This window comes from Phoenix dactylifera, chromosome 12, assembly GCF_051530095.1.
Source record: "Phoenix dactylifera cultivar Ajwa chromosome 12, Ajwa_hap1_PhDact_Kaust_v1.1, whole genome shotgun sequence".
In the NCBI taxonomy this organism is placed as follows: domain Eukaryota; kingdom Viridiplantae; phylum Streptophyta; class Magnoliopsida; order Arecales; family Arecaceae; genus Phoenix; species Phoenix dactylifera.
Window position 1 is genome coordinate 26,848,073 of NC_143201.1, and position 14,269 is coordinate 26,862,341.

General features: G+C 43.2%; 1 protein-coding gene and 1 pseudogene across 2 annotated transcripts; one reads left to right on the top strand and one right to left on the bottom strand.

Moving 5' to 3' along the window:
- Positions 1-958: 958 nt before the first annotated feature.
- On the bottom strand, positions 959-4,432 carry LOC103701487 (uncharacterized). The gene is made up of 4 exons (XM_008783589.5): positions 3,844-4,432; positions 2,151-2,285; positions 1,643-1,732; positions 959-1,307 (listed from the first exon to the last, which is right to left on the bottom strand). The coding sequence occupies exons 1-4, from the start codon at positions 4,423-4,425 to the stop codon at positions 1,131-1,133; spliced, it is 984 nt and encodes a 327-aa protein (XP_008781811.2). The 5' UTR covers positions 4,426-4,432; the 3' UTR covers positions 959-1,130.
- Positions 4,433-11,639: 7,207 nt separating this feature from the next.
- On the top strand, positions 11,640-13,835 carry LOC103701403 (cationic amino acid transporter 5 pseudogene; annotated as a pseudogene). The gene has a single exon (XR_015972456.2). The product of XR_015972456.2 is annotated as a cationic amino acid transporter 5 pseudogene (transcript).
- Positions 13,836-14,269: the final 434 nt, after the last annotated feature.

Below are 14,269 nucleotides of genomic sequence, written 5' to 3' on the forward strand. Positions count from 1 at the left end.
CAAGACCACTAGCCTCTTGTACTCCCCCAGCTGCAGCTGCAACACCTTTTCTCCTCCTCGATCCCTTGAAGGAATCACGACAACCCTATTTGGAAATTTGCTGCGGATACCTACTTGTGAAATCTTATTACAGGTTTATCAACAAAGGAGGCGTGATTTGCTGCAGAGAAAGTTAGGTTCTTCATGTGAGTGGGGCTTAAAAATAATCTTCATACAGGCGACAATTTAGCGAGAAAGGATGGCCCGCTAATTCTAGGCGTTCAGTTTGCCATCCTTCCTCCGAGACTGCTGACCATCTTTTTCATTTTTTTTTTTTGGTAGAAAATAGGAGGGGGGGAGGGACCAGCCCACCCGCGTAGCAGCCTCCACTGGGCCCCCCTTCCACCAGGAAATGTTCGATATAGGTTGCAGGTTTCGCATGCCTTCTCCGACCCGTGGGCTCACCGCTTCACGTGTGAGTACGTCACCCCAGTACCACCTTGGTACAAGTGGAAGAAAAGCATAACCGCCAACGAACTATCTGGGCGTGGAGCATCCGGTCCTCTAATTTAATCGACGCCCGCACTTTTCAAACCCGGACAACTCGGATGGAATTATCACCTCCTTACCACCAGGCTACTACCTTGGCGGCACCATCTTTTTCGTTCGATGCCCATTAATTTTACCAAGAGTACCTGGTCTGGTATTTGAAGCCAGCATGCCCACCTGAACTCCTCCCCCTTTTCCCCGTTAAGATTGAAAAATTATTTGTCATGGTATTGCAAAATTGTTTCATGATACAGGAGCAATAGGGTATATTTTGATGGATCCTTGATTGCATATGCCATGTATAATTTAAATTTGATGGAAAAAAAAGAAGATATAGAAGTTACTTTGGACGGGAGGAATCTCTGCTAAAATTCGATTGACGACAGAATTGGAATCTAGTATCCGGTATCCAACAAATTTTTAATGCCGATTGTAGGGAATAACTGAGCTTTTAGGCTTTAGAGGCACATGAAGCCTTGCATATCCAGATAAATATTACAATAGTTTTAAAAATATTACATGAAAAAAAAGCTTATGCAAGTCTCGCCTTGGAATTTAAATTAGAAATAGCAAACTGTAACACATTCTAGCTTTTCTTATCGTCAGGTACTTACGTGCGGTTCTTGTCCAAAATCTTGATACTTTTTGTTCCATTTTTCCCACTCGGCCATGGCCTCTTTTGTCGTAAGTTCCAACTCGCCAAGTTTTTTCGTACGTTCCTCAGGTTTTGTCGTTGGTTCCAACATGCTCTCCACAGCCAGCATCATCTTAATAATAGCCTGGCAGGCATCCAAGAACACAAACAAAAATGTTTCACAAGGTGTATTGACTCAAAATTGCGCTAATCCAAAGTAAAGCATCGGTCCGGAGATTTTTCGCATCTTTTACTTTTCTAGCTTCTCTAGTGGAAATGTGCCTTGTCCCTTTAGACTGGATTTTGCACTACGATATTGCGAGAGGATCCATGAGTATAGCTCCTCTGCAGCCAACGCCCAATGTAGCCATAGGTCTTTGGCCATAGAAGGTCCACGAGAGGGTCTCCTTCCAATGTATAACATCTATTTGTTTTGTGAGAAAGAATGTTGACATCTATTTTAGAGGCTATCAAACTCACCAGGTAATGGTAGGGCCTTGGATCCGATTCTGACGCCAACTTAGGTTCACTTATACGATTGCAGATGGCCAGAGCCTTTTCATAGTCTCTCTGCAAAGAGATAATGGAGATGAAAAATATTGCATGTAATAAACCAAGCACGTAGGGCATGCAGTGTTCCTCTGACTACAACAGACTACATCAAAAGAATTTCCACATGAAAATAAAACCTTAAATACTGAAGTTCTATAGTTCTGAAATGTTTGAAAACTATAATTAGATTTAAAGGTCTGGAGCAAATTCTTTATTTTCTTAAAAAAAAATAGTCGACGTCAATCCTTTCGAAGAAATCCTTCCAAAGAAAACTGATGATTAGTTACGTGTATTTTCAACAAGCCTTATATTTTGGCAACCGTCGGTAAGTATTAGTTCCCCTTTTTTTTCCTGAGAAGTTACTTTATCATTAGAACTAAAAGTAAAAGAAGATCATATGGCCAGAGGAAAATTAATGATGTGTAAGTATAATCACCTTTTTGATGAATATCTCGATTAATAACAATCCTAGGTCATATTTCCTTACGGGATCTGATAGGCTAAACCATTCCGCAAATAATGCATCCGTTGTTGCATATTCTGCGCGAAGCGCTGCCAAACGACTGTAGTCCTGCAAACAAAGACAGAACAATTGAGTTTGTTTTCCCATCTGCAATTTCTAACGCATGCATTGTTGGAGTCAATTATGTAGAGGGATGATAACTAATAAGGGCCAGTTTGGTATGCATTTTTCTTTCTTTACCAACAGCGAAATACCAATGGAGATTGATGTTGAAAATATCATACATAAGTTTTGCTATTCTTTGCCCCTATTTACATTTCTTTTAAAAGCAATAAATCTTTCCCAACAAAAGTTCTAAAGATTCTGCAAACAATTCAAAGAAACAAGTAAGAGGGCTTCATCATATTTGTTGCTTACTCTAGTTTATATTTTCTTCCTTCATCTTTGCAAATAAAGGAAGAAAACAAAGAGAATATTAAAGGGGCCCTAATATTTTGATTTTTGACCAATGAAATGATACAGAAACTTAAAAGTTTGAAGCATCTCTTTCCACTTTCTGCCAATGGAATGTGGTCTGAGTCATCTAGGATGATGAACATTTTATTATGGCAAAAAATGGCTAATCTCCTTGTCTGTTAATGCATTGGAGAGGAAGTTTTACCATCTCTAATGTTCAGAAAAAATCCTAGAAAGATAATAGAGAAATCATGCATGCCACATGGAGGAAGGCTTGGGTTATGGCAATGGAATATTTAAGGGCTAATCATTAGAAGCAAGGTCTGCCAAAATGACCCAAATGTGTTAAACAAGGACATCTTCCCTCGTAGCATGAAATCAACGTTGATGCTCTAGTTCTTCCTGATGGAAGATTGGTAAGAAATGACATAATAATTAGAGATCCAATAGGTTCGGCCGGTTGAATCTAGAGGTATGGCTCTTCACACATATACAGTAGATGCCATGTATTGTTAAAATTCAGGTTGGAAATTTCTTTCCGGCTACCTAGGCCAACTCACAAATTGCATATCTTTAGATGATGCCCATGCATTTGAATCCCTATTTGCCAATCCAAACCATGGTCGGTGGATTCCTAGGTTCATGCTCAAAATTATGAAAAATGAATCTAAAAGACAATAATAATTGCATGAATCCACAACAAGTATTTGGATCCTAGCAATGGTAACCATAACCAACAAGGCGCAAGCTTGGATAGTATCATCCCTTGTCACTTAGGCAAAGAGATAGCTGTTTGACTCTAAATGGGGTCAATCCTTGAGGGATGGGATGCGTATAAGGTAGAAGATGAATCGCCTCTCATAATCTCAAAAATTTATAAATGTGGGTTATATGTATTTAAAATACAAAAAGGTCCAAATTTTGTAATTGAAATTGTAGGCAAAATTAGCCATAGATCCAATTACAAGTTTTGTTACGGTTGAAAACAACCCTCAAGACAACCCCCTTACCCCTCTCCAATTATTAAAAGTTAATATTATAAAACTCTAACATATTAATTGATATATCTTAAGATAATAAAAAGAGTCAGGGCTCCAGCTTCTAATTTGATTCTTCATATTATGAGATGGCCATCTTACCGGAGAAAAAAAAAAAAAAAAAAACGAGACGACCATCACTCCTAGCAGCAAAGGGTAGAAAGGGTGCTAACCTCCCTGAGCAGCTCATCGTAAAGGTGCTCCGCCATGAGAACTACAAAGCGTACTCTCTCAGGTTGCAGACCAAGAACGCGTGCCTCGTTCTTGATTTCGTCAATGGCATGCTGAAGCAGCATGGATCGCTCCATGGGTGCCGCAGCTCTTTGCTTAAATATGCCCGACAGCACGCTCACGCTCCTTTGCGGCACAGTCAAGCTCGTGTAACCCCCAGCGGCGGTTTGGGTTGGCGGGGCCTCAGCTGAACCTTGGGTGCAGCAATAGGCACCTCCCCTGCGGTTCAAACAGGCGGCGCCCAGGGCGCAGGCCAGGACCACGGCCGCGCCCACCGCCGCCCCGCGCGTCCTATGCCGTCCCCCCTGGCGCCCTTTGGGATTGGCATCCTCCCCCTCCGGCTGCGACGGTGGCGGCGCTTGGGCACGCACCGTCCACCGGCGAGCCGCCGCCACCCGGGCGCCTCCCTTGGGGAAGGCGAGGTGGCGGCGGCGGAGGGGATTCCTCCGCGAAGAGGAGGAGAGTGGGCAGTCTGGCCCCCCTGCTGGGCCGTGCGGCATGCGGAGGCAGTGCATGGCTTCCATTGAGTTGTGGGGTGGGCAGGTGTCTCAGATGGGCGGCCAATTTATTATGGGGGTGATTGGAGTTTGCCATGGAGAATAATGGCGTTTCTTGCTGATTAGTCTTTTGCTTTTATTTTCTTTTCCTTGTCTTCGGGTTTGGTGAAGCGGCAAGGTATATATCCATGTACCTTCTGCTGAGAGTACTGAAGCAAGGTATCCGCCAATTCCCGTTGCATCCTTGACGGTTACTTCAGACATCCTTTTGGCTTAAATTCCGTGGAAGGTCGAACAGTTTTCGTTAGAACAAAAGTTCGAGAACAGAGGCTCCGAAACGGGACAAATTTATGAATACAAAAAAAAAAAAAGGGAGAGGGAGATCGAGTAATGGAAGAATAAAAACATGTCTGGCTGCAGACACGATCTGCAGAAGTGGTCTGTCTGCACAGTTATCGAAGCGATCTTTACGCGATCCGAAGTTGGATTTGCACGAATTCTACGTTCAAAAGCAACGCACCATGGAATTATTATTTTTTTTTAAAGCATCATTCACCAACAATTATCTGGAAGTAGATGAATCATAGCACTAAGATGGATCAAAAAGCTATCTAACAACTACTGAAGAATCGCCTCTTAAAAAAAAAAAAAGCAAGAAGCTCTCAACCTCTGTCAAATAAACACCAGCTCATAATTCCTCCATTAGCTTAGTTGGATCAAAAATTTTGACACATTGAATAGCTAATAGGATTTCTTTCTTATACATTGCCATCAAAATTAAGCTTGAGAAAGTAAGAGGATGGTGGCCCCCAAGAAAAATAAGATGGATGCGGGAATGCAAAAACTATGTGGAAAGATTTTTTTTTTTTTATCAAAGGTCTTTTTGAATCTGACATATGGGCAAACTTCCAAGCTTTGGGTAAAAGCTTTTAGAAAAATCAACCTAAAACTCAACATAATACCTTGAAAGATAACGATTGTTCTCCCCAGCCATCTACCGAAAGATAATATAACACATCAAAACTGTTTCAAATCTTTTATCTTTGCTAGAAGATTTCTCTTTAATAATTTGAAGGAACTCATCAAGAGAAATAATTGAAAAACTAAAAGAACCATGAAGTGGGGCTATTCTCCAAACTTGGGCTGTCAGTCAGCACTGAATTGGAATACGAGTTATAGACTTTTTCAACGTCTCAACATAAATCACAATGATTTGGAATATCTGAGGCTTTTCTGCATGCAGGATATCTTAACATGGCAACCGGTTTCAAGCCACTTTTCATATAAATAGTACAATTTTGGGATAAATATTTATCCTTCAAGCGTAATTAATACTATGATTTAACTGTAATTTGATTAAAAAAATAAAAAAAATCAGATATCTTAATTATCAAGCCACAAGGCTGGCAACATCCTAATCTATTGAAGTTGTCGTCGCTCGGACAAGAATCATCATCATGATCATCTTGCTTTATTCGAAATAGCACTTTTAACACATGAAATAATGGAAAAATTATTTAGTATATGATTACATAGCTTTGTGCTTCAACGGGCTGCTCATCCAAGCATTTTTCCTCCTTCTTTCGTGACAAGACTGAAAAAGCTAATTCCGTGGCCATCAAGAAATTCTTGGTCCCCTCTAATGGAGAGCTTTCCATGGCCTTCGGAGTCCAAAGGTCGTACTGATGCACACCATGCAGGCCATGTAGTGCACATGAGTCGAGGTATGGCAACTCATTAAGAAGGATGGTAAAATAAATATTGAATCTCATTTCTATTTTACTGAGAAAAAAATAAAATAAATAGTACTATTAGGATGGTATTTTTTATCCATACCATGTTTCTGAGTAAGTCTGCCAAATGAGGTCTCTGGGCTTCCCGTGTATTCATCCAAATCAGATCATGATAAAGTTATGGACACGTTCACGAAACCGAAAGTCTTTCGATCCCATGCAGTCAAATCGGTCGGGTTGACCCGAGATCCGACCCGGCCCGATCCGCGTAGATCTGATCCGACTCCGAATTTTAGGACCCGCGGATCCGGATCGGATTCTAAAATTAGACCTGAATCATTTTCTGAATCGGATCTGGATTTATCGAACGGATCCGATCCGATCCAAATGGACCCGAAGAGAGAAAGAGAGAGGGAAAAAAAAGCAAAAGAGAGTTTTTTTTTTTGGTATGGGTGGGTCGTGGCACTATTGGTCCGTCAGGATCCTCTCTCGGTCTATTACACTGTTGATGCATCTGGTGTCTCGGTAGCTGGCTTTTTTTTTTTTTTTCGGTTTTTTGGTTTTTGTTTTTTTTTTAACTTTTACAGGGAGGAAGTGAGGGAACACCGAACTGAATATGGGTCATGTGCCAGTTTTCTGCAATGGAATTGGATTTTGGAAGAAGGTCAGGGATTTTTTTTGTCCTCGTGAGAGGGGAGCTGGGAGACATCAAGTTCCGTCCAATCAGTCACATGGACAAAAAATAGTGTGATATGAAATTTGGCTTGTAGACCGACTTAGTGGGTAAGTTGGGGTCATCTGTTCTTACCGGAGGTCAATTGCAAGTCTCTCAAGTCATGAGTCACCCAGCACCTCATAATTATGATATGACCAAATTAGATTCGCCCAAATTCATTCCCAAAAATTAAAAAAAAAAATTCGATTCGGACCCGAACCCGATCCGTCTCGGATCTGGATCCAACTCGGACCCAATTCGGATCCGACCCGACCCGACCCGATCTTCAACCGGGTCGGATCTGGGTCCAAAATTAGGACCCAAACAAAAAACTGGATCGGATCGGGTCGGGGTCACCTAGGATCCGATCCGACCCATTTGCACCCCTATTTCCGAGTGCACATAATGTGAACTCGTCATTACTTGAGAGAAATGTTACTATTTTTTTATTAAAAACCACAAATGCCCCTTTTTAATGCATGGTAGCTCAAAATATGGTTATATTACATCCAAAATTCTAATTTTTCATCTAATAATTTAATTTTTTTTCCAAATTAATCAATGTGGTTGTGTTTAAATATATTTACTAGGGCTGCAAATGGGCAGGTCAGATTGGGTCCTGAGTGACCTCGATCCGACCCGGTTTCTTGTTCGGATCCTAATTTTGGACCCAGACTCGATTGTCGGATCAGATCGGGTCCAGGCCTACAAATTTTGATCTGTTGGGTTATTCGGGTCGGATCCATGCCCACAAATTTTGACCCTGATTAGATCTCAAGAAAAATGTACAAACTAGGTTAACAAAAAAAAAAGGTCGGATCGGGTCGGGTCCGGGTCAAGATTGGGTGGACCCGGCCCGATTCGAAAAATAGAACGGGTCCAAATTTAGGACCCAACCTGGCCCCGCGGTTCCTAAAATTTGAACCCGACCCATTTGCAGCCCTAATATTTACCTAACAAGAAATTGAAAATACTAAAATCTATTTATAATAAGAAAAATATTTTTATTATATATAATTAAATCAAATAATATTTATTAATTTATATAAATATATTTTAGTATTCGGAAAGGCCCATACCAATAGTCTTCGTATAAGTGAGCCATAAATGACCAACAAATAGACTGAATAAAAAAGAATCACTATTTGAATTTTTTATTCAAAGGTATTCTTGAAAATTCGACCATATTTCTATATATAATTGCCTCAAACTAAATATAGTAATCTTTTTTTCGCTGCCTTTTTTAGATTAACTTATCCACCAACGAAGTATGATAAAATTTATTTTCTTCCGCAATCATTTCTAGATAAAAAATTTCTAGAAATTGTCAAATCATCTCATAAACTTACAAAGCCTAACCAAATGAACCATTGAGTTTTTGGTTATAGGGTTGGAAATATAGTTAGAAAACATAGTTATTCCAAAAGCATACAACAAGATTACCATCTTTATGAATTAATATTCTCCTTTTTGCCAAATGTTAGGCATCCTGGCAAGACCTTGAATTATCGGAACCATAATTAGGCAATAATTTTTTTTATCACATATTTATTAAAGTATAAATATGTAAGACTTTTATTTGCTAAAAATAATGTAGTAATATTATTAAATATTTTCTTAGCTAAATAAAATTATTAATTCTTATTAAAAATATAAATATAACTAGGATATATATGCCATCCCCCTTATGGAGCATGTACATAAAAAAATATTATATTACTATCAATTATATTTTCATAGCTTAAATGATACTATTTATTATTTATCACTGAAAATACCAATATAATATGTATTGATTGAATAGAATAAAATTATTTTATTAATAGTTGTATTCACAATGTCTAGGTAATTATATATTATTTTCTTTCTTTTTTTGATGAAATATGTAAAAGATGACCATGATTTATTAAAATAAAAGATGATAAAGGAGCAAAGAGTCACAGCATCCTTCATAGTTGGTGGCTTTGCCCATGCCAACACTAGCAATCAAACTCCTTTTCTCCCTCGCGGCGTCCAAGCTGTCTTCCAAGAAGCTGCAATCGTGTACTTTGCCTATGGTGGATTTGAATCATTTGATAACAACACCACCATAACTGGAGAAATGAAGAATCCTTCGAGGGACATACCACCAGCCCTTCTAGGGTTTATGCCAATCATTGCAGCGATATGCTGCCTAATGGCCCTCCCGCTGGGCATGATGCAGAAATATACTGATATCGATCTAAATGCAGCGCACCCCCGGCATTTAAGAGTGGTGTGGGTGGACGTGAGCGCCGCTCGGTGTTCTCGAGGGAAAACTAATCCATGCCACTGTTTTCATTGCTTTCCCTGCATTGCCCTTTTCTCGAGCTTGGATTGTTAGCACGTCTCCTGATTCTAGAAGACTGAATGTGGCCCACTTGATCAAGTTTATCCATATCAAGATAAACACAAGCTCGTTTAAATGACGACTTAATCCAATCTGATTAGAGGTTATTCAGAGTTTATCTTATCAGATGGTTTCCGTGATGAATGGGAACTAATTAGAGATAAACTTTAAAGATAAGAATTCGAGTGCCTAACCTAGCAGTATAAATAAGCTTGTGGATCCATCACCTAAGAGGTTAGCAAAAATATTTATATTTCTTTATTATTCTGCTAAGCATAATTTCCAACATTATGGTATCAGAGCCTACCTCTGTTTTCATTGCTTTCTATGCATTGGTGTCATGGCAAGTTTAGTATATCTGCGCGCACGCTCTTCATCTTTATGACGACGGTCGCTGCACTGCTTGCAAGAAGATGGTTCATGAGAAGCTGTCGAGTTTTTTACCGTTGACAATTGCTTTTTATCCCGTGTGGATAGTGGGCATACTGGGGATACAATTGTTGGTGCCTCAATGCCGTGGCTGCCGTCATTATCACTATTACAGCAATTAGTCGCAAGCATATGTCCTACATTATAAGCATAATGAAAAAAATGCATGTATAATTCAAGTACTCAACTATGATTCACGTGGAATAATCCTAAATATCAACCAAGGCCAGATGAAGGCAGAAGGCCTCAACGCATGATTACCGGTTCCAGCTAAGAGCTAATGATAAAGAACAATTCTGATTTCGATACCCAGGAAAGTTTACCCAGCTCTCTCTCCTAAACTCCACCTATTCTGGGTATTTATATAACTTGTAGAATTTATCAGATTGAGCTGGTCCGTTGGTTTTAGTCTGCATAGGCCTGTTGATGGGTTGGATTGAGACCTGGCTTGACCCGAAACAAGACCGACCTAATTCGAACCCGAGAACCCAACATGAACTCTGGAAGAGATTGGACATCTTGACCTCGGTTGGAACTGATGATATGTACCAAAAAAATTTTCTAGAACAACCCCGTCCGCAAGAAGCATCCTAAGAACCAGATCACCCCCACAAAGCCAACCCCGCTGCCGAAAACATGAAAGACGCTGACGAAGCGATGACGGTGGTGGAGACTGATCGAGATAACGGGAAGAGGGGAGTTTGGGATGACGATCCGGTCTGGAAATGGGGGAATCTGGATTTTCCCGGCTTTTGTTGTGAAGGATGGTAGTGAAAGGGCTCCACGAAGGAGCAGGCTTTTTGATCAGAAATCACCGGGGCAGGCTGATTGTAGCAGAAGGCCGATGCACCTCTAGTTCGACCACTATTAAGGCGGAGTTGCAGGTAGTCTGGGAGGGCGTCTCCTATGCGAGGAGGGTATTTGATGCAGATGGGGTTTATCTGGAGGGCGACTTCTCTACGGTGATTGACTGGATATGAGGAGTGGATAGATTTGGGGATGGACATCTATTGATTCGGGAGATCCGCAGATTGGTTAGAGAGATAGATTCCTTTTCTGTAGCATATATATATTAGGAGGCAAACAGAGCGGCCGATTGGGTTGTCTCTTTTGTTGTTCGGCATTCTGGAGAGATTATTTGAACTAGAGCAGAGCTGATCACGGGCCTTCTGGCCCGCCCAGCCCGGCCCGAAATTTTTCGGGCTTGGGCATTAAAAAAGGCCCATGGGTCGGGTCTGGGCAAGAAAAGTGGCCCGACCAAAAAAATCGGATCGGGCCTGGTCGAGCCATTCTGGCCCATTTCAGATTCCAAACAAAGAAAAAATCGAGCCTGTCGGGTCGGGCCTATTGGGTCAGGCCGGGCTAGACGGGCCTAAAACCAGAATTATAAAATCGGATCGGACCCGGACAAAAATTTAAGCCCTATAGTTGGGCCGGGCCGGGCCTGGGCATAGCCATCGGGCCTAATTTCTGCTGTAGAGCCCGACCCGACCTGGGTTTTGATCAGCTCTAGACTAGAGATACTGATGTTTCTGATGCTCTGTTTTATTTTCTTTTTGCTGGTGTAGCTGGCTGTACTTATTTAAGAGCAATAAAACACCATTTTTACATTAAACATATATAAAAAAAAAAAAAACCCGCTCCACGAAGGTGGCCGGGCGAAGGGCTTTGGTGCCTTTCCATTCGTTTTTTGTACTATTTTATTTGATGGAACGTGATTGGAGGTCCACCACTGAGCTGGTGGATTGGGTTTACCTTATACCCTCTCCTGCCCGATGCTGGACCATTCAGCTTAGTGTATCGTAATTTTGGAACCTGGCCCACCATGCAGTCCACGTACAGTCAACAAAAAAGTAAACGTCCAAGTACAGCGCATCTTTTTTGGGTAAAAAGTACAGCTCTTTTTTTTTTTTTTTTGGGTAAAAAGCACAGCTCATTCCTGCCTGGTGTTTCTCAGGATTCTAAATTTGCTTTCCCTGAAAATCCTCCATCCTGATCTCCAAGGAAAAAAATATTTCCAAAATTTCTAAAAATGGTATCCAAGTTCAAAAAGTAGCGTTCTCACTGTTTCGACCTTTCCCATTAAAAAAAAAACCACGAAAAACATGGTTTCATCGAAATTTATTTAACCCACAAACCAGCCAAGGAGTGCTCCTAGAAAATCAAAATAAAAACAAAAATAAATATAAACAACGAGAGGATATATGGCTGCTGCGACCGATGGAGGAGGCGGCGATGGCGACGGCCGCCGGAGCTACTGGCGGTGGAGCAAGGCGGACTTCTTCCCTGAGCCGTCGTTCCGGAGCTGGTCGGCGTACCGCTCGGCCCTCTCCGCCACCGGCCCCCGCCTCCGCGACCGCCTCCTCCACCGCTCCGACTCCGCCGCGGAGCTCCGCGCCCTCCCCCGCCAGAGCGAGCACGGCCTCCGCCGCTGCCTCAACTGGTGGGACCTCGTCTGGCTGGGCTTTGGCTCCGTCGTCGGCACAGGCATCTTTGTCCTCACCGGCCAGGAGGCCCGCTTCAACTCCGGCCCCGCCATCCCCCTCGCCTACGCCGCCGCCGGCCTCTCCGCCCTCCTCTCCGTCTTCTGCTACGCCGAGTTCGCCGTCGAGATCCCCTCCGCTGGCGGCTCCTTCTCCTACCTACGCGTGGAGCTCGGCGACTTCGTCGCCTTCCTCGCCGCCGGCAACATCCTCCTCGAGGCCCTTGTCGGCGCCGCCGGCCTCGGCCGCTCCTGGACCTCCTACTTTGCTACCCTCCTCGACCGCGATCCCGACTCCCTCCGCATCCACGCCCCCGCCCTCGCCGACGGCTTCAACCTCCTCGACCCCATCGCTGTCGTCGTCCTCCTCACGTGTTCGACCATCACCATCTTCGGCACTCGCCACACTTCGACACTCAATTGGCTCACCTCCCTCCTCAGCGTCGCCGTCATAGCATTCATCATCGCCGCCGGCTTCGCCCACGCCGCCGTCTCCAATTTGACCCCTTTCTTCCCCTACGGCGCCCGCGGGGTGTTCCAGGCCGCCGCCGTCGTCTACTGGGCCTACACGGGCTTTGACATGATTGCCACCTTGGCCGAGGAGACCAAGAATCCGGCCAGGGACATTCCTCTCGGCCTCGTCGGCTCCATGTCGGCCATCACCGTAGTGTACTGCGTCATGGCGCTTGTGCTCGTCATGATGCAGCGCTACGACCAATTGGATCCCAACGCCGCCTACTCGGTGGCGTTCGCGAGCGTCGGGATGAAGTGGGCCAAGTACTTGGTGGCGCTCGGTGCGCTGAAGGGGATGACCACGGGGCTGCTGGTCGGAGCGTTGGGCCAGGGCCGGTACACCACGCAAATTGCCCGGGCGCACATGATCCCCCCCTACTTCGCACTCGTTCATCCAAAGACCGGGACACCAATTTATGCCACGCTCTTGGTGAGCATCTCCAGTGCCTGCATCGCCTTCTTCTCGAGTCTGGATGTTCTAGCTAGCGTCTCCTCCATTAGCACCCTCTTCATCTTCATGCTCGTGGCCGTCGCGCTGCTGGTCAGAAGATACTATTCCAGGGATATCACTCAGAGGAGCAATCAGTTTAAGTTGGTGGCCTTCCTAGTATTGATCGTTGGATCCTCCATTGGCATATCAGCTTGCTGGAATTCAGCTTCGGATGGATGGATTGGGTTTGCACTGACGGTGCCGCTCTGGTTTCTGAGCACGTTGGGACTGACAGTGTTTGTTCCCCAGCAGCGGGCGCCGAAGGTCTGGGGGGTTCCTCTTGTTCCATGGCTGCCGTCGCTCTCCATTGCAACGAATCTTTTTCTGATGGGATCACTCGGTTACCAGGCCTTTGTGAGATTCGGAATATGCACCTTGGTGATGCTAATTTATTATGTGCTCTTCGGTGTTCATGCAACCTATGACACGGACCAGGAACAGAACGATTTCGAGACCGCCAAGGTTGGGACAGGCATCAGCGGCGGAAGTGTGGGGCAAAGATGACAGATTTTGGGTGATCTAGTCTTGCTTCATCATATTTCGGTAAGTGTTCTATCTTGTTTGGTATAGGAAATGGAGAGAAATGAACCTGGATATTGTTAGGATTTTTAGCATGTTACAGTGATCTGTTTTACCAAGTGAACATTGTTCTTCAGAATTATTACATAGATTTATGGAACCTAATGCCATTCAGTATGTCATTGCTACATTATGGTGCATCTTTATTAAATTCTACGGTCCATGCACAAGATCAAATGAAGGAATGAAAAAGAATTCGTCATGCCAGTATAATAAACATGAAAGTGCAATGAAAATAGGCAAATATCTGACACTGGATATGTCAATAGTAATAACGGTAATCAGTAATTAGTTTTCTAACAACTCTTCTTGTAACAGTGCTACAATGTTTCCTTTGTCCACATAGATCATAGGCCAGGTCTGCTCTACTACTATTTGTAATAATTCAGGACCTCACCAAAAAGGCTAACCATATGGTATTATTTGGATTTTTTGATCATGTGGAAGTACCTAAGTGAATAACCGATATGGGACTAAATACACGCCCGCATGGTCCCCATACTTCTATAGCTTTTGGATTGATCAATGTGATTGAAATGCATATCACGAAGGGCTGAAGGGG